General features: G+C 39.2%; 1 protein-coding gene across 5 annotated transcripts in view; it reads right to left on the bottom strand.

The window, feature by feature from the left end:
* The window catches only part of LOC128650016 (phosphomevalonate kinase), a 227400-nt gene that overhangs the window by 80502 nt on the left and 119874 nt on the right, over nt 1-27024 (bottom strand). For all 5 annotated transcript variants that reach the window (XM_053703677.1, XM_053703685.1, XM_053703658.1 and 2 more), the window contains 3 exons: nt 16655-16678; nt 9768-9841; nt 9359-9484 (listed from right to left, as the gene is read on the bottom strand). In XM_053703677.1, coding sequence (XP_053559652.1) covers nt 9359-9484; nt 9768-9841; nt 16655-16678 — 224 coding nt within the window. The remainder of the gene's footprint in view (nt 1-9358; nt 9485-9767; nt 9842-16654; nt 16679-27024) is intronic.

Here is a 27024-nt window from a genome sequence, read left to right as displayed (position 1 = left end):
CTACTGCAATGCCCCTTGGCCCTAGTACCTTTGTGAAAATTCTCGGAGCAGTGGCTAATCCGAATGGAAGTGCCACAAACTGGTAATGCTTGTCCAGAAAAGCGAACCTTAGGAACTGATGATGTTCCTTGTGGATAGGAATATGTAGGTACGCATCCTTTAAATCCACCGTGGTCATAAATTGACCTTCCTGGATGGTGGGAAGGATCGTTCGAATGGTTTCTATTTTGAACGATGGAACCCTGAGAAATTTGTTTAGGATCTTGAGATCTAAAATTGGTCTGAATGTTCCCTCTTTTTTGGGAACTTATGAACAGGTTGGAGTAAAACCCCCATCCCTTGTTCTCCTATTGGAACTGGATGAATTACTCCCATCTTTAACAGGTCTTCTACACAATGTAAGAATGCCTGTCTTTTTATTTGGTTTGAAGATAATTGAAACCTATGGAACCTTCCCCTTGGGGGTAGTTCCTTGAATTCTAGGAGATAACCTTGAGAAACTATTTCTAGTGCCCAAGGATCCTGAACATCTCTTGCCCAAGCCTGAGCAAAGAGAGAAAGTCTGCCCCCCACCAGATCTGGTCCCGGATCGGGGGCCATCCCTTCATGCTGTTTTGGTAGCAGTGGCAGGCTTCTTGGCCTGCTTACCCTTGTTCCAGCCTTGCATCGGTCTCCAGGCTGGTTTGGGTTGTGAAGTATTACCCTCTTGCTTAGAGGATGTAGAATTAGAGGCTGGTCCGTTTCTGCGAAAGGGACGAAAATTAGGCTTATTTTTAGCCTTAAAAGACCTATCCTGAGGGAGGGCGTGGCCCTTTCCCCCGGTGATGTCTGAAATAATCTCTTTCAAATCAGGACCAAACAGTGTTTTACCCTTGAAAGGGATGTTAAGCAATTTTGTCTTGGAAGACACATCCGCTGACCAAGACTTTAGCCAAAGCGCTCTGCGCGCCACGATAGTAAACCCTGAATTTTTCGCCGCTAATCTAGCTAATTGCAAAGCGGCATCTAAAATAAAAGAGTTAGCCAATTTAAGTGCTTGAACTCTGTCCATAACCTCCTCATACGAAGATTCTTTATTGAGCGACTTTTCTAGTTCTTCAAACCAGAAACACGCTGCCGTAGTGACAGGAACAATGCATGAAATTGGTTGTAGAAGGTAACCTTGCTGAACAAACATCTTTTTAAGCAAACCCTCTAATTTTTTATCCATAGGATCTTTGAAAGCACAACTATCTTCTATAGGAATAGTAGTGCGTTTGTTTAGAGTAGAAACCGCCCCCTCGACCTTGGGGACTGTCTGCCATAAGTCCTTTCTGGGGTCGACTATAGGAAATAATTTTTTAAATATAGGGGGAGGAACAAAAGGTATGCCGGGCCTTTCCCACTCCTTATTTACTATGTCCGCCACCCGCTTGGGTATAGGAAAAGCATCGGGGGGCACCGGAACCTCTAGGAACTTGTCCATCTTACATAATTTCTCTGGAATGACCAAATTGTCACAATCATCCAGAGTAGATAATACCTCCTTAAGCAGTGCGCGGAGATGTTCTAATTTAAATTTAAATGTTACAACATCAGGTTCAGCTTGTTGAGAAATTTTTCCTGAATCTGAAATTTCTCCCTCAGACAAAACCTCCCTCCTGGCCCCTTCAGATTGGTGTGAGGGTATGTCAGAACAGTTATCATCAGCGTCCTCTTGCTCTTCAGTGTTTAAAACAGAGCAATCGCGCTTTCTCTGATAAGTAGGCATTTTGGATAAAATGTTTGCAATAGAATTATCCATTACAGCCGTTAATTGTTGCATGGTAATAAGTATTGGCGCACTAGATGTACTAGGGGCCTCTTGTGTGGGCAAAACTGGTGTAGACACAGAAGGGGATGATGCAGTATCATGCTTACTCCCCTCATTTGAGGAATCATCTTGGGCAATATCATTATCTGTGGTATCATTGTCCCTACTTTGTTTGGACACTATGGCACAATCATCACATAAATTTAAATGGGGAGAAACCTTGGTTTTCATACATATAGAACATCGCTTATCTGATGGTTCAGACATGTTAAACAGGCTTAAACTTGTCAACAAAGCACAAAAAACGTTTTAAAATAAAACCGTTACTGTCACTTTAAATTTTAAACTGAACACACTTTATTACTGAATATGTGAAAAAGTATGAAGGAATTGTTCAAAATTCACCAAAATTTCACCACAGTGTCTTAAAGCCTTAAAAGTATTGCACACCAAATTTGAAAGCTTTAACCCTTAAAATAACGGAACCGGAGCCGTTTTTACATTTAACCCCTATACAGTCCCAGGTATCTGCTTTGCTGAGACCCAACCAAGCCCAGAGGGGAATACGATACCAAATGATGCCTTCTATAAGCTTTTTCAGTGGTTCTTAGCTCCTCACACATGCATCTGCATGCCTTGCTCTCCAAAAACAACTGCGCATTAGTGGCGCGAAAATGAGGCTCTACCTATGACTAGAAAAGGCCCCCATCTGAAAAAGGTGTCCAATACAGTGCCTGCCGTTTTTTTAAAACAATCCCCAAGATTATAATAACTATTAAGAGTTATAATCTGCAAAATATGCCTAGCAAAGTAATCGTTTTAGCCCAGAAAAATGTCTACCAGTTTTTTAAGCCCTTATGAAGCCCTTTATTCTTTTACTTAATCTAAGAAAATGGCTTACCGGTCCCCATAGGGGAAAATGACAGCCTTCCAGCATTACATAGTCTTGTTAGAAATGTGGCCAGTCATACCTCAAGCAGAAAAGTCTGCCAACTGTTTCCCCCAACTGAAGTTACTTCATCTCAACAGTCCTGTGTGGAAACAGCAATCGATTTTAGTAACGTTTGCTAAAATCATCTTCCTCTTACAAACAGAAATCTTCATCTCTTTTCTGTTTCAGAGTAAATAGTACATACCAGCACTATTTTAAAATAACAAACACTTGATTGAAGGATAAAAACTACATTTAAACACCAAAAAACTCTTAACCATCTCCGTGGAGATGTTGCCTGTGCAACGGCAAAGAGAATGACTGGGGTAGGCGGAGCCTAGGAGGGATCATGTGACCAGCTTTGCTGGGCTCTTTGCCATTTCCTGTTGGGGAAGAGAATATCCCCACAAGTAAGGATGACGCCGTGGACCGGACACACCTATGTTGGAGAAAACAGGTTTTGACTATAGGGCCTCCCCGTACCTAACTATAAGGGGGAACCCAGATTTCTTGGCAGGTTATGACTCGTTAAGATTTGGAACTTGGACGGAGGCTGGGATTAGTTACTTGATTCAATTGGTTAACTTAGAGGAAAACAGAGTGAAAACCTTTGACGAATGTAAATGTGAATTTGGGATTTCCAACTCCCAGTTCTTTGCCTACCTGCAAGTTCGGCATTATGCCGAGCAAATTTTGAAAATAACAAATTTGGACTGGCAAAATAAAGCCTTTCAAAATATACTATTATTATTTAAAATAGGAAAACTCTCTATTTCACCGATTTATACTTTAATGCTAAGTAGTCAAGAGCTGAGTAATATTAAATATCTCACATTAATCTGGGAAGATTTTTTTGAGGGGGAGGTAGAAACAGAGGTATTGACAAGCTCTATTAAGAGGGCTGTCAAAGCTATGAGAGGGGAATATTATAGAGAACAACAATTTAAGATTTTGTATAAGTATTATAGCACTCCCAAGCTGAGATCATACTGGTCCAACGAGAGGGAGACCTCTTTCTGTATTAGATGTAAATATCGTTTAGCAGATTTCACCCATTTGTTATGGTCATGCCCAGTAATGCAGAGATTTTGGGGTAAGATCTCATTTTGGGCCACCAAAATCTCTAGGACTTATATATGCATCAATAAGCAGAATGTGTTCTTCCTAACTTCAGTAGAGGAAGTAGGGGAGCTCTCCCTATTATTGAACACAGCTATTCTCATAGGTAGGAAAATAATTCTGAAAAACTGGCAGTCCCAGAAAGAACCTAAGTTTTCGGAATTCAAGAATGGGGTAATTCATCAATTATTCTTAGAACAGGCTACAATACAAATGGAAGTCAACATAGAGAAATTTTTTGATAAATGGGGGAAACTTATCAAGACACTGGACAATAATACTCAGAAATCAATCATATCCCCTTTTAGGGACACTTTATTTATGCCGGAAGCAAACCTGAGGGGAGACTGGGTTACTGCAACATAATATGATATATAGAACGGGGGTGGGAGAGGAGCTGGAAGGGAAGGGGAAGGCAAATCGATATGAATATTTAATTACCAATTTTTTTTCTTTTTTTTTTCCCTTATGGATGGATGGATGGGCAGTGCAGAATGAATGAATGACAAGGGAATACGAGTACCAGTCAAGAACAGACTATAATGGGTAGCACAAAACGTAGAGACTTAGGGATAGGTCGAAAGGAATTACCTTTAATGCTCAGCACATTATTAAGTGTGTGGTTCATATTGAAGTTGGTGTTTTCTCCTTTCTCTCTTTCCTTTTCTTTCTTTCTTTTTTCGTTTGTTAGGAAGTACTCCCTAATGGTGTTGTAGGATAGGTTTTTAGGGGGGGGGGGGAAAGAAAACCCAGCAAGATGTGTAAATATGGAAAAACTTGCAGTTGCTCTTCTACTGTGATATGGCCCTGCGTGGCAAAACACCATCTGGCCCTGTGTGGCGCAGGAAATAATGTATTTTTTTTCTTTTTTTACTACATATGATCATTTATAATGTTATATATTGCTGGAAATAAATAAATATATTAAAGAAGGTCCTGTCTCAGAGGCAGAGACCACGGTGGACAGGACGACATGTCCACTAGGTCTGCATACCAGGTCCTGCGTGGCCACGCAGGCGCTATCAGAATCGTCCAATCTGGCCTGCGAAAGGTCATCCCCTTGGACAGATGTGGCCGAGAAAGCCACCATAGAAGAGAATCTCTGGTCTCTTGATCCAGATTTAGTAGGGGGGACAAATCTGAGTAATCCCCGTTCCACTGACTTAGCATGCACAATTGCAGCGGTCTGAGATGCAGGCGCGCAAATGGTACTATGTCCATTGCCGCTACCATTAAGCCGATTACTTCCATGCACTGAGCTACAGACGGGTGTGGAATGGAATGAAGGACACGGCAAGCATTTAGAAGTTTTGATAACCTGGCCTCTGTCAGGTAAATTTTCATCTCTACAGAATCTATAAGAGTCCCTAGAAAGGGAACTCTTGTAAGTGGTAATAGAGAACTCTTTTCCATGTTCACCTTCCACCCATGCGACCTCAGAAATGCCAGAACTATCTCTGTATGAGACTTGGCAGTTTGAAAACTTGACGCTTGTATCAGAATGTCGTCTAGGTACGGAGTCACCGATATGCCTCGCGGTCTTAGTACCGCCAGAAGTGAGCCCAGAACTTTTGTAAAGATTCTTGGAGCCGTAGCTAATCCGAAGGGAAGAGCTACAAACTGGTAATGCCTGTCTAGGAAAGCAAGTCTTAGGTACCGATAATGATCCTTGTGAATCGGTATGTGAAGGTAGGCATCCTTTAAGTCCACTGTGGTCATGTACTGACCCTCTTGGATCATGGGAAGGATGGTTCGAATAGTTTCCATTTTGAATGATGGAACTCTTAGAAATTTGTTTAGGATTTTTAAGTCCAAGATTGGTCTGAAGGTTCCCTCTTTCTTGGGAACTACAAATAGATTTGAATAGAATCCCTGCCCGTGTTCCGTCCGCGGAACTGGGTGGATCACCCCCATTAGTAAGAGGTCTTGTACACAGCGTAGAAACGCCTCTTTCTTTATTTGGTTTGCTGATAACCTTGAAAGATTAAATCTCCCTCGTGGAGGAGAAGTTTTGAAGTCCAGGAGATATCCCTGAGATATGATCTCCAACGCCCAGGGATCCTGGACATCTCTTGCCCAAGCCTGGGCGAAGAGAGAAAGTCTGCCCCCCACTAGATCCGTTTCCGGATAGGGGGCCCTCTCTTCATGCCGTCTTGGGGGCAGCAGCAGGTTTCTTGGCCTGCTTGCCCTTGTTCCAGGACTGGTTAACTTTCCAGCCCTGCCTGTAACGAGCAACAGCTCCTTCCTGTTTTGGAGCGGAGGAAGTTGATGCTGCTCCTGCCTTGAAGTTACGAAAGGCACGAAAATTAGACTGTTTGGCCTTTGATTTGGCCCTGTCCTGAGGTAGAGCATGGCCCTTACCTCCCGTAATGTCAGCTATAATTTCTTTCAAGCCGGGCCCGAATAAGGTCTGCCCTTTGAAAGGAATATTAAGCAATTTAGATTTAGAAGTCACGTCAGCTGACCAGGATTTAAGCCATAGCGCTCTGAGCGCTTGGATGGCGAATCCGGAGTTCTTAGCCGTAAGTTTGGTTAAATGTACAACGGCATCAGAAACAAATGCGTTAGCTAGCTTAAGTGCTTTAAGCTTGTTCATAATTTCATCCAATGGAGCTGTGCGAATGGCCTCTTCCAGAGACTCAAACCAGAATGCCGCCGCAGCAGTGACAGGCGCAATGCATGCAAGGGGCTGTAAGATAAAACCTTGTTGAACAAACATTTTCTTAAGGTAACCCTCTAATTTCTTATCCATTGGATCTGAAAAGGCACAACTATCCTCCACCGGGATAGTGGTACGCTTAGCTAAAGTAGAAACTGCTCCCTCCACCTTAGGGACCGTCTGCCTTAAGTCTCGTGTGGTGGCGTCTATAGGAAACATTTTCCTTAATATGGGAGGAGGGGAAAAAGGCACACCAGGTCTATCCCACTCCTTGCTAATAATCTCTGTAAGCCTTTTAGGTATAGGAAACACGTCAGTACACACCGGTACCGCATAGTATCTATCCAACCTACATAATTTTTCTGGAATTGCAACCGTGTTACAATCATTCAGAGCCGCTAATACCTCCCCTAGCAATATGCGGAGGTTCTCAAGCTTAAATTTAAAATTAGAAATCTCTGAATCCAGTCTCCCTGGATCAGATCCGTCACCCACAGAATGAAGCTCTCCGTCTTCATGTTCTGCAAATTGTGACGCAGTATCTGACATGGCTCTCACCTCATCCGCGCGCTCTGTCCTTAACCCAGAGCTATCGCGCTTGCCTCTTAATTCTGGCAATTTAGATAATACTTCTGTCATAACAGTAGCCATGTCTTGCAAAGTGATTTGTAAGGGCCTCCCTGATGTACTTGGCGCCACAAAATCACGCACCTCCTGAGCGGGAGGCGAAGGTACTGACACGTGAGGAGAGTTAGTCGGCATAACTTCCCCCTCGTTGTCTGGTGATAATTTCTTTACATGTAAAGATTGACTTTTATTTAAAGTAGCATCAATGCAATTAGTACACAAATTTCTATTGGGCTCCACATTGGCCTTTAAACATAGTGAACAAAGAGATTCATCTGTGTCAGACATGTTTAAACAGACTAGCAATGAAACTAGCAAGCTTGGAAATACTTTTCTAAATAAATTTACAAGCAATATAAAAAACGCTACTGTGCCTTTAAGAAGCACAAAAAGCTGTCACAGTTGAAATAACAATGAACCAAAATAGTTATAGCAACCAATTTTTCACAGTAAATGTATTAAGTTAGCAAAGGATTGCACCCACCAGCAAATGGATGATTAACCCCTTAATACCCAAAAACGGATAACAATTTAATAATTAACGTTTTTCTCACAGTCAAAACACACTGTCACAGGTCTGCTGTGACTGATTACCTCCCTCAAAATGAATTTTGAAGACCCCTGAGCTAGACGATCTGGATCATGGAGGATGAAGTAGACAGATTGTGACTGAATTTTTACTGCGCAAAAAAGCGCTAAAATAGGCCCCTCCCACTCATATTACAACAGTGGGGAAGCTCAGAAAACTGTTTCTATGCAGAAAACAAAGATGGCCATGTGGTAAAAATCATGCCCCAATAAGTTTTATCACCAAGTACCTCACAAAAAACGATTAACATGCCAGTAAACGTTTTAAACATACATTTGAAAAGTTATGAATTGTTATTAATAAGCCTGCTACCAGTCGCTTTTACTGCAGTTAAGGCTCACACATTACTTCAGTATTAACAGTATTTTCAGAGTCAATTCCATTCCTTAGAAAAATACATTCAGTGTACACACACTCATCAGCCTAATACCAGTCGCTATCACTGCATTTAAGGCTGAACTTACTTTACAATGGTATCAGCAGTATTTTCTCAGTCAATTCCATTCCTCAGAAAAATAATTTACTGCACATACCTCATTTGCAGGGGGGCCCTGCATGCTATTCCCCTTCTCTGAAGTTACCTCACTCCTCAGATGAGAACAGCCAGTGGATCTTAGTTACGTCTGCTAAGATCATAGAAAACGCAGGCAGATTCTTCTTCTAATGCTGCCTGAGAATAAACAGCACACTCCGGTGCCATTTAAAATAACAAACTTTTGATTGTAGAAATAAACTAAGTTAAAAAACACCACAGACCTCTCACAGCGACCTATCTTTAGTTAGGCTGCAAGAGAATGACTGAATATGACATGTGAGGGGAGGAGCTATATAGCAGCTCTGCTTGGGTGATCCTCTTGCAGCTTCCTGTTAGGAAGAGATATATTCCATAAGTAATGGATGACCCGTGGACTGACTACACTTAACAAGAGAAAATAATGTTATATAATTCTGCACATAGTGCATAATTATATAACATTATTTAAGTGCTATAGTTCTAAACGGCTTTTTTCTCTTCAAATAAGTAAAAATTACGGCGCTTTTACAGACCCGCTCTCTGCTGAGCGGGTCTGTAATATTTAGTCAGCGCATCGGGCCAGCTGTATAGTCACAGTCCGGCCCGACCGTGCCATAGCACTAAGTGCAGCTCGCTCCTGTGACAGGAGCGAGCTGCACTTAGTCTTATGGCGCGATCGGGCCGGGCTGTGACTATACAGCTGGCCCGATGCGCTGACTAAATATTACAGACCCGCTCAGCAGAGAGCAGAGAGCGGGTCTGTAAAAGCGCCGTAATTTTTACTTATTTGAAGAGAAAAAAGCTGTTTAGAACTATAGCACTTAAATAATGTTATATAATTCTGCACTATGTGCAGAATTATATAACATTATTTTTAAGGTTTACTGTCCCTTTAATCACTAAAATACCTTTTTCCTATTGCTAATTACATATTCGTATAATCTACTTTGTTATTAGTCCACTATTAATAAAATAAATTGCATTGCTGCCAAAAAAAAAGAAAAAAAAAAAGAATACATTGGAAAGTTGTTTAAAATTGCATGCTCTATATAAATCTTGGAAGTTTATTTTTAATATGGTGTCCCTTTAAGATATTCTGAGCACCCTAATTTAAGACCAAATGTTACCTGTAGTTTAGCTTGCATATGTCTTATCTCCTGATTTTCTTTAGCCACTTTGTCAAGGAGGCCACTTATCACCTCCAAGCTGCCTGGATCTCCCATGAAGTCTGCAGCATGCTGCTGTATCCAGTCCTGAGAAAGACCAGCAGAACAAAAGGGATCAACAATACACAGTCTGATAGGAAACAATACTATTAATCTTTCAGTAAGGCAGAACTTTGTCACAGCTTTGAGCTCACTTTTCCTGATAGACTTTTAGCCTTTCCTGATAAGCGATGATAACATTTCCCACTAAATAGAACTGATAAGAGAAGATGTCAGGTACGGTAACCTGACTCTATATAGGAAATGTAAATAGCCGTACAGAACAGCTCTGTAGTTCATGGTTACTGCTCTCCTTTAATGAACTGCTCACCTTTATGTCTGTGATGACATGTGGCTGTTTGTCCCCTGCTTTCACACTGCGAGTTACCACTGTCTGTGGAGAATCTGTGGAGGAAAACAAGAGCTGTAGGGATTTGTGTTAAACAAATTAATGAAATAGATCATATTCCTCCCAACACATGCATCAATTGAGGTACTGTGTGAAAGGTGATAATGAATGAATGGTACCGGTGTTCTGTCGATTTTTGGTACTCGTCGAATTTTGCTACCCTCACAGTGCACTTATGTCACTGTATTCCACATATGTTATAAAGCATGTGTGGAATGCGGTGATGTATGTGCGATCATGTGCACTGAGAGGGTAGCAAAATTGGTGCTCTGACAAAATGCAGACGGACATGTGGCCGACAGGATTCTGTCTGACGGACATTTGGCCGACGGACAGAATGCCGAAGCATGTTCCTAGTTCGGCCGAGGGCAGATAAGCTCCAGAGTGCTCTGTTCTAATCAGAGCCTCGGGCGCCGCAACCGCCTCTGGGAACCTAACCATGGGTTCCTGCCCGCACGTTTTTTAATTCTCTGTCTGGGAAATTGTCTATCGAATCTATCTGTCTATTTATCTATCTAATCTATCAAATCTATCTATCTATATATCTATCTCGGGCCGGACTATTATCTGATAGCCACTTGTCTGTCAGACTATTATAATGTCCTCCTTTCCAGAGGGAAGTTACTACTGCGCTGCGTTCAGAATTGCTTGATGCCGTGTGCACTGAGACATACCCTGGTACAAGGTTAGCGATTCCCCGTAGACCTAAAGTCCTGTAAATGGTCCTTGTGATCTCTGCAGTTAAAATAACCACAACCGGCAAAGGCTTACAGCAAGTGTGGGACACCACAGAAAAGTAGCGTCTACCACATTTTCCTACCCCAGTAATATTATCCCAGACTGGTCTTCTCAACGCTCCTGTCTCTGGTGACTTTTCCCAGAGACAGTGAGAGGAGCACTAAATATGCCAGCCGAAAGAATAGTCTTAAAGGGCTGCTACATGTGAGAACACACATCGTAAAAAATACCACAGACAATATATACATAAGACAAAGTGTATGAATCCTAACCGCATGAGCTATCAGGGACTAATACTTCAAATAAAATTCACATATATGTCAAAAAGGTGACCGGTTCCCCCTGTGCACAAACCGTCCACATATGGCAGCTTAATCTGGGAGCCAATGTTGCTATGTGTGTCTGACTGTGAATTAGTAGAGGATCTTTGGCTGAAAAGTCCTTTGTGCGCCAAACTGTTGTCACTTGGCTATGCTGTACATGACAGATTGACTTTACTAATTTACCTGCCAATTGTAATTTTTGTACATCCCCTTGTAAAGCAAGTCCATTCTGCCCTGACCTAATGGCCTTACACAACTTTGTATCATCTGCAAAATAGAGATGTTACTATTTAATCCTTGCTCCAAGTCATTAATAAAAATATTAAAAAATAACAGGGCCCAGTACTGAATACCAAACTGAGCATGATCCATTTACGTACTACTACTTGTTGCTCCTTGTTTTGATCCAGTTATCCATAAGCTAACATTTTCAGCTATTCCCAGTCCCTTACTTTTTTACATTAATTTCTCATGTGGCACTGTATTAAACGCCTTTGTGAAATCATTATATATATATATATATATATATATATATATATATATATATCTCATCTGATTCCCCTTTATCTATATTTTACTTACTTCCTCATAGAATCTAATTAGATTAGTTTGACATGATCTATTTCTCATTAAACCATGCTGATTTGAAATCATAATCTTGTTTACACATATATACTCAATATAATCCCTTAAAATCCCTTCAAGTATCTTCCCCACTATTGATGTCAGACTAACTGGTCTATAGCTTCCTTTATCAGCCCTGCTTCCATTTTTAACCCCTTAATGACCACAGCACTTTTCCATTTTCTGTCCGTTTGGGACCAAGGCTATTTTTGCTGTGTTTGTGTTTAGCTGTAATTCTCCTCTTACTCATTTACTGTACCCCCACATATTATATACCGTTTTTCTCGCCATTAAATTGAATTTCTAAAGATACCATTATTTTCATCATATCTTATAATTTACTATAAAAAAAAAATATAAAATATAAGGAAAAAATGGAAAAAACACACTTTTTCTAACTTTGACCCCCAAAATCTGTTACACATCTACAACCACCAAAAACAACCCATGCTAAATAGTTTCTAAATTTTGTCCTGAGTTTAGAAATACCCAATGTTTACATGTTCTTTGCTTTTTTTGCAAGTTATAGGGCAATAAATACAAGTAGCACTTTTCTATTTCCAAACCACTTTTTTTCAAAATTAGCGCTAGTTACATTGGGACACTGATATCTTTCAGGAATCCCTGATTATCCCTTGACATGTATATAATTTCTTTTAGAAGACATCCCAATGTATTGATCTAGGCCCATTTTGGTATATTTCATGCCACCATTTCACCGCCAAATGAGATCAAATAAAAAAAAAATGTTCACTTTTTCACAATTTTTTTCACAAACTTTAGGTTTCTCACTGAAATTATTTGCAAACAACTTGTGCAATTATGGCACAAATGGTTGTAAAAGCTTCTCTGGGATCCTCTTTGTTCAGAAATAGCAGACATATATGGCATTGGCATTGCTTTTTGGTAATTAGAAGGCCGATAAATGCCACTGCGCACAACACGTGTATTATGCCCAGCAGTGGAGGGGTTAATTAGGGAGCCTGTAGGGAGCTTCTAGGGTTAATTTTAGCTTTAGTATAGTAGACAACCCCAAGAATTGATCTAGGCCCATCTTTGTATAGTTCATGTCACCATTTCACCGCCAAATGCGATCAAATAAAAAGAAAATGTTAATTTTTTTCACAATTTTAGGTTTCTCACTGAAATTATTTACAAACAGCCTGTGCAATTATGGCACAAATTGTTGTAAAAGCTTCTCTGGGATCCCCTTTGTTCAGAAATAGCAGACATATATGGCTTTGGCGTTGCTTTTTGGTAATTAGAAAGCCGTTAAATGCAGCTGCGCACCACACGTGTATTTTGCCCAGCAGTGAAGGGGTTAATTAGGGAGCTTGTAGGGTTAATTTTAGCTGTAGTGTAGTAGACAACCCAAAGTATTGATCTAGGCCCATTTTGGTATATTTCATGCCACCATTTCCCCGCCAAATGCGATCAAATAAAAAAAAAAATCGTTCACTTTTTCACATACTTTAGTATAGTTCATGCCACCATTTCACAGCCAAATGCGATCAAATAAAAAGAAAATGTTAATTTTTTCACAATTTTAGGTTTCTCACTGAAATTATTTACAAACAGCTTGTGAAATTATGGCACAAATGGTTGTAAATGCTTCTCTGGGATCCCCTTTGTTCAGAAATAGCAGACATATATGACTTTGGCGTTGCTTTTTGGTAATTAGAAGGCCACTAAATGCTGCTGCGCATCACACGTGTATTATGTCTAGCAGTCAAGGGGTTAATTAGGTAGCTTGCAGGGTTAATTTTAGCTTTAGTGTAGAGCTCAGCCTCCCACCTGACACATCAGACCCCCTGATCCCTCCCAAACAGCTCTCTTCCCTCCCCCCACCCCGCCATCTTAAGTACTGGCAGAAAGTCTGCCAGTACTAAAATAAAAGGTATCTTTTATTTATTTTTTTATATTTTTTATCATATTTACATATGCTGATGTGTAGGATCCCCCCTTAGCCCCCAACCTCCCTGATCCCCCCCCAAACAGCTCTCTAACCCTCCCCCTCTACCTTACTGTGAGCCATCTTGGGTACTGGCAGCTGTCTGCCAGTACCCAGTTTCCCAAAAAAATGCTTGTTTTTCCTCCTTTTTTTTTTTACAACCCTCCTCCACTTCCCAGATCTCTTAGATTTTTTTTGTAAATAATATTTTACCCCACTTTTCATGAACATTTTTTTCTGTAGTGTAGCCGTTCCCACCCGCTTCCACCCCGTGCACCCCCGGCGATCCCATTGATGGCCACCCACCCGCCTCCAAGACTGGCTCCCACCCACCAACGATACCGGCCATCGATGTCCGGTGCAGAGAGGGCTACAGAGTGGCTCTCTCTGCATCGGATGGCCAAGGGGGGTTATTGCAGGATGCCTCGATATCGAGGCATCACTGCAATAACCGGAAAGCAGCTGGAAGCAAACAGGATCGCTTCCAGCTGCTTTCCAGACAGAGGACGTACGCCATACGCCCTCAGGCGTTAAGTGTATTTTTTTTAGGACGTATGGCGTACGTCCTTGGTCGTTAAGGGGTTAAAGAGTGGAACCACATCAACTTTACACCAGTCCTGGGGTACTATGCCTGAGGATAATGAGTCTTGAAAAATTAAGAGTAGAGTTTTGGCTATAACAGTGCTATGTTCCCGTAATATCCTTGGGTATATTCCATCTGGGCCTGAAGTTTTGTTTACCTTAATATTATCCATTGTTTTCCCTGATATCCTCTAGAGATAACCCAGTTAATGGCATGGGCTAGTATGTTCTAGTTTGTTTCAAAGTATCTCCCGTTGGTTCCTCTCTTGTGTGAAGAAGTACCTCAGCGTTCTTCCCTGTCACTGTTACGTATGCTACCCTTCACACATTTTAATGTGCCTATATTGTCCTTAGATTATTTTACCATTTATGTACATAAAAAAAAACTTTTAGGGTTTGACTTAGAATCCTTTGCAATTAAAGGGACACTGAACCCAAATTTTTTCTTTCGTGATTCAGATAGAGCATGCAATTTTAAGCAACTTTCCAATTTACTCCTATTATCAATTTTTCTTCGTTCTCTTATATGAAAAAGAAGACATCTAAGTTTTTTTGTTCAGAACTCTGGAGAGCACTTTTTTATTGGTGGATGAATTTATCCACCAATCAGCAAGGACAAACCAGGTTGTTCACCAAAAATAGGCCAGCATCTAAACTTACATTCTTGCATTTCAAATAAAGATACCAAGAGAATGAAGAAAATGTGATAATAGGAGTAAATTAGAAAGTTGCTTAAAATTTCATGCTCTATCTGAATGACGAAAGAAAAAATTTGTGTTCAGTGTCCCTTTAATCTTTAATTTTGATTGCTTTTTTGCATGCTTTGTTATATTCCTTATATATTTGGTATGTTAAGTCTGTACTAATTTTTTTTTTTTTTATTTATTTTTTTTATAATTTAAATGCCCTATGTTTTTTCTTAATTTCTCTTAACACATTTTTATTTAGCCACTTTGGCTTAAATTTTATTATTTTACTTTTATAACCATGTGGTATGTGTTGATCTGTATATTTATTTAACAAAGTTTTAAATGTTATCCATTTTTCCCTCTGTATTTTTATTAGAGAATACTTTGTCCCGATTTTCTTAAATCATGAATTTTTGCTTTCTTAAAATTAAAAGTCTTAGTTGAACTCTTAAGACACTGCTTATGGAAAGTGATTTAAAATGTGACCATATTATGATCACTGTTACCTAAATGTTCTTTGACTTCTATGTTTGATATTATATCGGTATTGTTTGATAGCACTAAATCCAACATAGATTTATTTCTAGTTGGCTTCTCTATTAACTGTTACAAGAAATTATACCTGAGAACATTTAAAAATCTCCCTTACCTGTATTACTAGTTTCAATGGCCCAGTTTGTTGGGGTAGTTAAAACCTCCCATAATTACAGCCCTGTTATTATTAGAAACCTTTCCTATTTGCATTAGTAGTGGAGTTTCCTCCATGTCACTAATGTTGGGGCGCTTGTAGCATGTTCCTAGCAATATTTTTTTAGGATTTTCCCCCCACTCCTTATTTTAACCCTAAAGGTATATGCATTATCACCTGTATCATCATAAATATCTTCCCTTATTGTAGGTTTACGGTCAGGTTTAATATACATGCAAATTCCTCCACCCCTTTTGTTACTCCTGTCCCTCCTAAATAAAGTATAAGCCTCTAAGTTAACTGCCCAGTCATGTGAATCATTCCACCAAGTTTAGTTATACTGATAATATAGTCCTCTTCTGCAACTAAGAGCTCCAGCTCCCCTATTTTACCCGTCAAGCTTCTTGAATTTGTGGTCATACATTTTCTTTTTTGATTGATCTTACAGTGAAAAAAGTTTAAGTTGCTGGAGATTAAATTTCCTTTGCTCTAGCCTTAATTTGTGACCTCTTGTAAAACAATTTACCTGGAATAAGCAAAGCTTCCACCAAATCTTTATATGGTCCTTATTTGGATAAAGTAATAAAATCGCCTCTCAAGTGCCTTTTTCCTAGAGAAAACAGACCCAATTTTGCTATCTTTTCCTCATAGCTTAAATACTCAATTCCCCTTATTAATTTATGACCCTTCTCTGAAATTTGAAAAAAATGTCTGTCCCCAGAACTGCACTCCATACACTAGGTGAAGTCTTACCAGGGATTTATGTAGCAACAAAATTACACCTTCCTCCATGGCATCAATTATTGTATCAGTAAGTTTTGTGCATGTTAAGTTTTAACAAGGATGTAAATATGTTATATTTAGGGTTAACTGAAATGACTGGTGCTTCCTGGGATATGTAGTGTCATAGCAGTTACAGTTGGTCTTGTCTGCTAAGCTGATGGTTGTAGCTATTATGCACCAGTTTTATGTAGTAGCTAGAATTATAATATTGGAGTTAAACGTGGACTAAATTATTGATACAATATATATATATATATATATATATATATATATATATATATATATATATATATATATATATATATATATATATATATATATATATATATATAAAAGGTACAGAGAGGCTCAATGATATACAGTGGGTATGACATTCAAAATACATCAGAGACATAATTTACAGGGTACACACATGACACCGGTTTACTTACCTTCCTCATTGTTGTACCCACTACCTGCAAGCAAACAATAAAGTCAGGATGTGACAAAAGCCTCAAACATTGAAATGTAAGATATGGAAATATAATGCAGATACGCACAAAATATCTCTGTATTACATTTAAAAATAAAATCATCCTCTGAAAAAAATCTCACAAAACAGGACAAAAAGTACACTATTACCAATAAGCATCTTTCAGAAGCAGCAATGCACTACTGGTAGCTAGCTGCTGATTGGTGACTGTACATACATACCTCATCATTGGCTCCCCAGATGTGTTTAGCTAGCTCCCAGTAGTGAATTGCTAATCCTTCAACAAAGGATTCCACTAGAATTAAGTAAATTTGATAAAAGAAGTATATGGAAAGTTGCTCAAAATTGTATGCTCCATCTGAATTAAGAAAGAAAAAACAATTTATGCTTACCTGATAAATTAATTTCTTCATGGTGGTGAGAGTCCATGAAGAGTCCATTAAACCTGGAAATGACTCTTTCCTACTACTAGGCGGAGGCAAAGATTCCCAAACCCCAGGAACTCTATACAACCCCTCCCACTTCACTGGCAACTCAGTCTGACATATAGCCAAGCCAAAGAGGTAGGAAAAGAATCAAGGGCAAACAAATAGAAGTAGGGGTGGGGGGGGAGAGAAGATGTGTGCAAGAGAAAAAAAAAACACCTGAAAAACTCAGGGTAGGGTTTCATGAACTCACACCACCATGAAATAACTGAATTTATCAGGTAAGCATAAATGTTTTCTTTCAATAAGTGGTGAGAATCCATGATCCATTACTCCTGGGAACCAATACCCAAGCAGTGGAGTCCACAAGTAATAAAACATAAAGGGTGGGATTTAAAGGGATATGAACCCCTAATTGTTTCTTTCATGATTCAGATAGAGCATGCAATTTTAAGCAAGTTTCTAATTTATTCCTATTATCAAGTTTTCTTTGTTCTCTTGGTATTTCTCTTTATTTGAAAAATCAGAAATGTAAAGCTTAGGAGCCAGACCATTTTTGGTTTAGCACCCTGGGTAGCACTTGCTGATTGGTGGCTACAATAACATCATATAACAGCTTTGGAGAACTCTCTATGCATAAGAACTATTAGTTAAATCTCTGTGTTATCATGCTTATAGATTTAAGAACTGTATGAAAAACCAGACCTTAAGACTAAAAAACCTGAAATGCAAAGGAAGAGACCCAAATAATGGCAACTAGACATCTAAATTAGATTTCCATACCAAAAAACGGCTAGGCCAAATTGAAGCAAATAGAAACACACGCTCCCTCTAGACTGAATAGGCAACTACCCTGGAAGAAAAAAACATAAATGTATTCTAACCTGAAAAAAGACCTGGCCACCAGGAGGAGGCAAAGACACCAACCTACCAGATTTCAAATATCCCTCCCACTTTCCCTTTCTACCTAGTAGGACGTATAGCCAAGGATAGGAGAAAAAGAAAGACACACTGGGGTAAAGAGGTGCATACTAAAACTGCTGCCACCAGAAAAAATATTGGGGAGTTTGTGGACTCTCACCACCAATAAATAAATAAAATTATCATCAGGTAAGAATAAATTATGGTTTTCTTTCTATGGTTGTGAGAGTCCACAAAATCCTTACTCTTGGGAACCAATACCCAAGCTGTGGAGTCCACAAAAAAAGAGGGAGGGACAACAAGGTAAAGGCAGGCACCTATTTGCCTGAAAAAAAAAAAAGAAAAAACACCTTTCTGCCAAGAACTGCATTACCAGAGGCAAAAACACCAAGATGATGAAAAGTCAAAAAACATTTAAGGATACAGCATTGTAAACCCTTCTAAGGAACCCTCAATACTGAAAGCCCAGGATTGAAAACAGAATGAGTAGAAGGAGATGGCATCTCCTTCCTTACCCTCTCCTTGACGAGGCAAAAAAACACTGGAAAGAATTGGGAAGTGGGAGCGATATTTGAAATCTCTGGTATGGGGTGTCTTTGACTAATCCTGGTGGCCAGGTCTTGTACTTCCCAAGAGTAAGGATTTTGTGGACACTCACCACCACAGAAAGAAACCAGAGGTGTAAAAAAAACAATTTTAGTCAAAATGACCAAGAAACTATGTAAGTGTCCACAAACACTGTTTGAGGATTTATGGACCTCACATAGTACCTGGAAAGTCAACGAATGAAACAAAAAACCATCAGAACTATCTCTGGGAGACCCCAAAGATCCACTATCAGATAGAAGATATCCAGATGAAGAGGCCACTCTCCTGAATGCCAAGAGTAACAACTGAGAAACACTGTTTCCCAGTTTTCACTTCAGTAATGAATAGTCCCAAAAGTGTTACCACTAGGGTTCTATAGGGGGCACACAGTCCAAACAAAGTCTTGCTAAATCCAAGATGTAATCAGATCACCAAAATTAACGTGAATGTCTTTATTCATAACAGCAGCTCTTATTAACGATTCCATGAACATCTGAAGTATAATATATAATTATATAATATATAATTAAAGAAGATCTGTCCAAGTGCAATATATCCATACAATATAAATACAATGTGTATGTGAAACAATTATACTCACAAACGTAGCAGCACTAAATGTGCTTATTGGAGCCTACTGGGAAATTTCAGTGTCCCAGCTCACTGATACCAGGTGTGGAGTCGACTACTCCCTGTTAACCTGCTATTCGAATGTTCGGATGATAGATGTGAGAATAAAGCTGTGTATATGATAAAACACAATTTATTAAAACACTTAAAATCAGTAGAGCCTTAGTATAATATGCAGCTCTTTAAAAACAGATATGCTACACGTTTCTCAGCCGCTCTGGCTGCTTCTTCAGGCATCTGAGAAACAACAATCTTAGTCTGAAAAACCAGCAAATTCTTTGAAAAAAAATATATTTTTCCAACCATGATACTAAAGAAACAACAATTTGAACCAAAAAATCACCCTGAAAAGGAAACACTGCAATTCTGATTGTAGACAAAAGGGTACCCAAGACCTAGGAAAATATTCTGGGAGCTGAACAAAGGAACAGGAACAATCACCCCCCCCCCCCCCATAAATTCTAGATATAAAACTATCACAGGAATTCACAAAACATAGGACAGAAAAAAATCCTTCCTAGAAATGCCTCATTCTGAAACCTATTCATTAACCATCTGAAATTATATTAAACACCCAAGGGATCCAGAACAGACAGAAAACATAATTTATGTAAGAATTTACCTGATAAATTAATTTCTTTCATATTGGCAAGAGTCCATGAGCTAGTGACATATGGGATATACAATCCTACCAGGAGGGGCAAAGTTTCCCAAACCTCAAAATGCCTATAAATACACCCCTCACCACACCCACAATTCAGTTTAACGAATAGCCAAGAAGTGGGGTGATAAAGAAAGGAGTAAAAAGCATCAACAAAGGAATTTGGAAATAATTGTGCTTTATACAAAAAATCATAACCACCAGGTAAATTCTTACGTAAATTATGTTTTCTTTCATGTAATTGGCAAGAGTCCATGAGCTAGTGACGTATGGGATATCAATACCCAAGATGTGGAACTTCCACGCAAGAGTCACTAGAGAGAGAGGGATAAAATAAAAAAACAGCCATTTTCCGCTGAAAAAATAATCCACAACCCAAATTATAAGTTTATTCTTTAATGACAAGAAAAACTTAAAACATCAGCAGAAGAATCAAACTGAAACAGCTGCCTGAAGAACTTTTCTACCAAAAACTGCTTCTGAAGAAGCAAATACATAAAAACGGTAGAATTTAGTAAATGTATGCAAAGAGGACCAAGTTGCCGCTTGCAAATCTGATCAACTGAAGCTTCAGTCTTAAAAGCCCACGAAGTGGAAACTGATCTCGTAGAATGAGCTGTAATTCTCTGAGGCGGGGTCTGACCCGACTCCAAATAAGCTTGATTAATCAAAAGCTTTAACCAAGAAGCCAAGGAAATAGTAGAAGCCTTCTGAGCTTTCCTAGGACCAGAAACTATAACAAATAGACTAGAAGTCTTCCTGAAATATTTAGCAGCTTCAACATAATATTTCAAAGCTCTTACCACATCCAAAGAATGTAAGGGACAACAATTTCTCTACTAATGTTGTTAGAATTCACAACCTTAGGTAAAAATTGAAAAGAAGTCTGCAAAACTGCCTTATCCTGATGAAAAATCAGAAAAGGAGATTCACAAGAAAGAGCAGATAGCTCAGAAACTCTTCTAGCAGAAGAGATAGCCAAAACGAACATCACTTTCCAAGAAAGAAGTTTAATGTCAAAAGAATGCATAGGCTCAAATGGAGGATCCTGTAACGCCTTCAAAACCAAATTAAGACTACAAGGAGGAGAAATTGATTTAATGACAGGCTTAATACGAACTAAAGCCTGTACAAAACAGTGAATTTCAAGAAGTTTAGCAATCTTTCTGTGAAATAAAACAGAAAGAGCAGAGATTTGTCCCTTCAAGGAACTTGCAGACAAACCCTTATCCAAACCATCCTGAAGAAACTGTAAAATTCTAGCAGTGACGTGCAGTGAGGTCAGAGGCTGGTGAGGCACTAGATATGATACGATGGAGAAAAACATGTACAGAGGGCCGCAAGTACTCCCAACAGGGCAGGTTTAAATGATAGCTGAACCAGTGCACAGGTGACATAATCAGGTGATGGGTGAGAGCAAGGTAGTAACCACTGAGTTACTGATCAGCTGATTACTTCAACTGTGCACGGATTCAGCTATAATGAAAACCTGGCCTGTTGGGGGTACTTGAGGACCATTGTTGAGAAACACGGCACTAAAGCACCAGCTCATCAGAAATGTATTGATTACCTGGAGAATAAAACACACATACTCTGCTCACTGACACCCACACACACTCTGCTCACATACACACACAATTCTGTGACACAGTGCCAGTTACTAAGCCAGTGCTTTCCAAACTGTGTGTCGGGACACACTAGTGTGTCGGCAGCAGTGTGTAGGTGTGTCCCTGTTTCAGCACAAATTTTATTAAATTTAAAAAAAAAAATTAAATTGTTTTTTTGGTTTCTGACTTTCCACCTGCCTGCTACGCATATCACATGGTTGACACGTGATTGATAGCTAGTGGGTCACAGATCATCTTAACCAATTGGCACAGCTCAGTTGGAACTGAAACTATTACCATTGGCGGATTTGGCGGCACATTGGCTCCTGACTGCACGTATAGTCTCCTTAATTGGCTCGTGACTGCAAGTGTAGCCAGTGAGTGGGACAGCAGTGTGTTTGCAGCGCGGGCAGTAGTCAGTCGGACTCACAGAGCTCTGAGGGTGGCAGCTTAAACGCTGAGCAGAAGTCAGTGGGATTTTTTTGCAACTAGCTCCCAGTAGTGCATTGCTGCTCCTGCTCTTGATATATGGATAGGAAGTGGAAGCTTAAAAATGCTTGATGATGAAATGTGAGTGTCTTTATCTAATATTACACTAAATATTCAGAAACTGTGTTCATCCCATCAACCTAATACATCCCATTAAAATAGTAAGTAGCTATTGGTGTTATTAAACTTGTTTTAATTCTTGCACATACATACTGTTACTTGTAAATGCATTTTGTTATTATATAATTTATGTATGTGTCCGTATCTCTTAAAACAAGTTAGTTTAACCTCCTTTTTGTTAGTACAACTGAATTACTGTGTCGTGAAATGATGTAGGTCTACAAAGTGTGTCACCAACATGAAAAGTTTGGAAAGCTCTGTACTAAGCAATTAGAATGATACACAATCTCTTCTCTACTCACTACTGTATTGTAAAAATAGAGATTATTTACCATACACATTTTACACAAAGGACAAGTTATCAATACTGCCAACACAGCTGCTGCTGCAATATGGTATTCAAGAAACGCACGTGCACATCCCACTTAGGTATGCTCTTCAACAAAGGACACCAAAGGATACCAAAAAAATGAAGTACATAATAATAAAAGTAAAATAGAAAGTTTATTTATTTATTTTTTGTGTGCAATTTCTATCTGAATGATGGAAAGGTAATTATGACTTTCATGTTCCTTTCAAAAACTAATTTGATTTGCTGACATGGGGTCAGTAACAGTTGATGCTAATTCTCAAAATATAAATAACTAGAAAAGTCTATTAAAATAGCATGCTCTACCTCAATCATGAAAGTTTAATTTTAAATGTCTCCCTTTGACTATGTGTTTAACCAGTTACTTTACAGTGGCATTATTTCTAAAAACATTTAACTGCAATAATTACATATATTTTTTTTAAATGGCTCATTATCTCCTTTTTATTAATATAAACTTGTATAAAAGCAGCACATATTAAAAACACAATGCAACAGATTTCAATTGATTTGTGAATTACAAGTTAACAGCAGTCTTTAAATAAATGGAGACGCATAGAAAAATAAAAATAGATACTGCATCCTCTGACTGAACAGACATAACATATATGGAGATTGTACCTAATTAAATCAAATAACCATGAAAAAGGGAGGCTTAGCAATATTCAATGTCAAAAACTTTAATTTAAATAATGTGGACACTGCACACTTAACTTCAAACTCTGGGTTTTAAATTATGGATTTAAATTTGAATTGACCCTTTGGCTTCCTGTCAGTATTGGGTTATGCTCACTTACTGTCCTCCTGTTAATGAGCTGTATCTGAACACAATTTGTGAATCACAAGAGATGTAGAATACTACTTAACTCTTCTGCTTGGTGTCATCTGTTCTTAGGTTACCTCAGCTTCCAGTTGTGTCACATGACCCTGCGCACTGCATCCTCCTTCTGATTAATCTATATATCCTTCACTTGCAAGGAGGCATCAAGAGGGGTGCCTCCTATTGGTCCCAATTTTTGCTGCTAATATATTGACAGAACACAGGTGGCGCTGCAGCACAGCTTTTCCTTTGACCCATGTACTGCAATGGAGAGAAGTGTTCCTGTAACTGCCTCTCCATAGCATTACATGGGGGGAAAATACTTTTTTATTTACTTTTTTTTGTTTTAATTAAAATTTAATTAAGCTTTGGCCACATATGGCAGAGTAGGCACTGCCTCACCTGCCTCTTATGAGTGCACGTCCCTGAATTCTAGGAATTCTAAAAGAATACCAAGAGCATTTATGAGAACACCATGAAATGTAAGTCTTTCAAACTCGATAATAAATCTTTCTGAGATAGATTTACGAGCTTGTAACATAGTATTAATCACTGAGTCAGAGAAACCTCTATGACTTAGCACTAAGTGTTCAATTTCCATACCTTCAAATTTCATGATTTGAGATCCTGATGGAAAAACCGACCTTGAGACAGAAGGTCCGGCCTTAATGGAAGTGGACAAGGTTGGCAACTGGACATCCGAACAAGATCCGCATACCAAAACCTGTGTGGCCATGCTGGAGCCACCAGCAACCCCAAACGATTGTTCCATGATGATTTTGGAGATCACTCTTGGAAGAAGAACTAGAGGCGGGAAAATGTAAGCAGGATGATAACACCAAGAAAGTGTCAGCGTATCCACTGCTTCCGCCTGAACATCCCTGGACCTGGACAGGTATTTGGGAAGTTTCTTGTTTAGATGAGAGGCCATCAGATCTATCTCTGGTAGACCCCACATCTGAACAATCTGCGAAAACACATCTGGATGGAGGGACCACTCCCCTGGATGTAAAGTCTGATGGCTGAGATAATTCGCCTCCCAATTGTCTATACCTGGGATATGCACCGCAGAAATTAGACAGGAGCTGGATTCCGCCCAAGGAAGTATCAGAGATATTTCTTTCATAGCTTGTGGACTGTGAGTCCCACCCTGATGATTGACATATGCCACAGTTGTGATATTGTCTGTCTGAAAGCAAATGAATGGTTCTCTCTTCAACAGAGGCCAAAACTGAAGAGCTCTGAGAATTGCACGGAATTCTAAAATATTGATTGGTAATCTCGCCTCTTGAGATTTCCAAACCCCTTGCGCTGTCAGAGATCCCCAAACAGCTCCCCAACCTGAAAGACTTGCATCTGTAGTGATCACAGTCTAGGTTGGCCGAACAAAAGAGGCCCCTTGAACTAAACGCTGGTGATTTAACCACCACGTCAGAGAGTGTCGAACATTGGGATTTAAGGATATTAATTGTGATATCTTTGTATAATCCCTGCACCATTGATTCAGCATACAAAGCTGGAGAGGTCTCATGTGAAAACGAGCAAAAGGAATTGCGTCCGATGCACATAGCCACTGAAGGGAATGACTGAGACTGAAGGTGCCGACAGGCTGCAACCAATTTCAAACGTCTCTTGTCTGTTAGAGACAAAGTCATGGACACTGAATCTATCTGGAAACCTAAAAAGGTGACCGTTGTCTGAGGAAACAAGAAACTTTTTGGTAAAGTGATCCTCCAACCATGTCTTTGAAGAAACAACACTAGTTGATTTGTGTGAGATTCTGCAGAACGTAAAGACTGAGCTAGTACCAAGATATTGTCCAAATAAGGAAACACCGCAATACCCTGCTCTCTGATTACAGAGAGTAGGGCACCTAGAACCTTTGAAAAGATTCTTGGAGCTGTTGCTAGGCCAAATGGAAGAGCAACAAATTGGTAATGCTTGTCTAGAAAAGAGAATCTCAGGAACTGATAATGTTCTGGATGAATCTGAATATGAAGGTATGCATCCTGCAAGTCTATTATAGACATATAATGTCCTTGCTGAACAAAAGGCAGAATAGTCCTTATAGTCACCATCTTGAAAGTTGGTACTCTTACAGAACGATTCAAAATTTTCAGATCCAGGACTGGTCTGAATGAATTTTCCTTCTTTGGGACAATGAATAGATTTGAATAAAACCCCAGACCTTGTTCCTGAAAAGGAACTGGCATGATTACCCCTGAAGACTCCAGGTCTGAAACACACTTCAGGAAAGCCTGAGCTTTTACTGGATTTGCTGGGATACGTGAGAGAAAAAATCTTCTCACAGGAGGTCTTACTCTGAATCCTATTCGATACCCTTGAGTGACAATGCTCTGAATCCATTGATTTTGGACAGAATTTATCCAAATATCCTTGAAAACCCCTAATCTGCCCCCTACCAGCTGAGCTGGAATGAGGGCCGCACCATCATGCGGACTTAGGGGCTGACTTTGGTTTTTTAAAAGGCTTGGATTTATTCCAATTTCAGGAAGGCTTCCAATTGGAAACAGATTCTTTTGGAGAAGGATTAGATTTTTGTTCCTTATTTTGACGAAAGGAACGAAAAAGGTTAGAAGCCTTAGATTTACCCTTAGGTTTTTTATCCTGAGGCAGAAAAAACTCCCTTTCCCCCAGTAACAGTTGAAATAATAGAATCCAACTGAGAACCAAATAAATTATTACCTTGGAAAGAAAGAGATAATAATCTAGACTTAGATGTCATATCAGCATTCCAAGATTTAAGTCACAAAGCTCTTCTAGCTAAAATAGCTAAAGACATGGATCTAACATCAATTTTGATAATATCAAAAACGGCATCCAATGCTAAATATGTCAGAATCCAATTCTTGTTGTGCTAAATTCTCCAACCAAAAAGTTGATGCAGCCGCAAAATCAGCCAAAGAAATTGCAGGCCTAAGAAGATGACCTAGATAAGATTCAAGTTTCCTATCTAAAGGGTCTTTAAAAGAAGTACTATCTTCCATAGGAATAGTGGTATGTTTAGCAAGAGTAGAAATAACTCCATCAACTTTGGGGATCTTTTCCCAAAACTCTATAGAAATTGCTGGTAAAGGATACAATTTTTTAAACCTTGAAGAAGGAATAAAAGGAGTACCTGGCTTATTCCATTCCTTAGAAATCATATCAGAAATAGCATCAGGAATAGGTTTAAAAACAGCATTTAAACTTTTACTAGTCTGAACGTCAAGAGGACTGGCTTCCTCAATATCCAAAGTAATTAACACTTCTTTTAACAAAGAACGAATATACTCAATTTTAAATAAATAGGTAGATTTGTCAGTCTCAATATCTGAGGAAGGTTCTTCTGAATCAGATAGATCCTCATCAGAGGAGGATAAATCATTATGTTGTCGGTCATTTGAAATTTTATCAACTTTATGAGAAGTTTTAAAAGCCCTTTTACTTTATTAGAAGGCGGAAATGCAGACAAAGCCCTCTGAATAGAATCAGTAACAAATTCTTTAAAATTCATAGGTATATCATGTACATTAGAAGTTGAAGGAACTGCAACCAGAAATGTACTATTACTGATGGACACATTATCTGCATGTAAAAGTTTATCATGACAACTATTACAAATGACATTCGGAGATATAATTTCCACAATCTTACAACACATGCACTTAGCTTTGGTAGAACCGATGTCAGGCAGC

Source organism: Bombina bombina, chromosome 1, assembly GCF_027579735.1.
Source record: "Bombina bombina isolate aBomBom1 chromosome 1, aBomBom1.pri, whole genome shotgun sequence".
Classification (NCBI taxonomy): Eukaryota; Metazoa; Chordata; class Amphibia; order Anura; family Bombinatoridae; genus Bombina; species Bombina bombina.
Note: the sequence above shows the minus strand (reverse complement) of the source record. Positions and strands in the feature narration are given on the sequence as shown.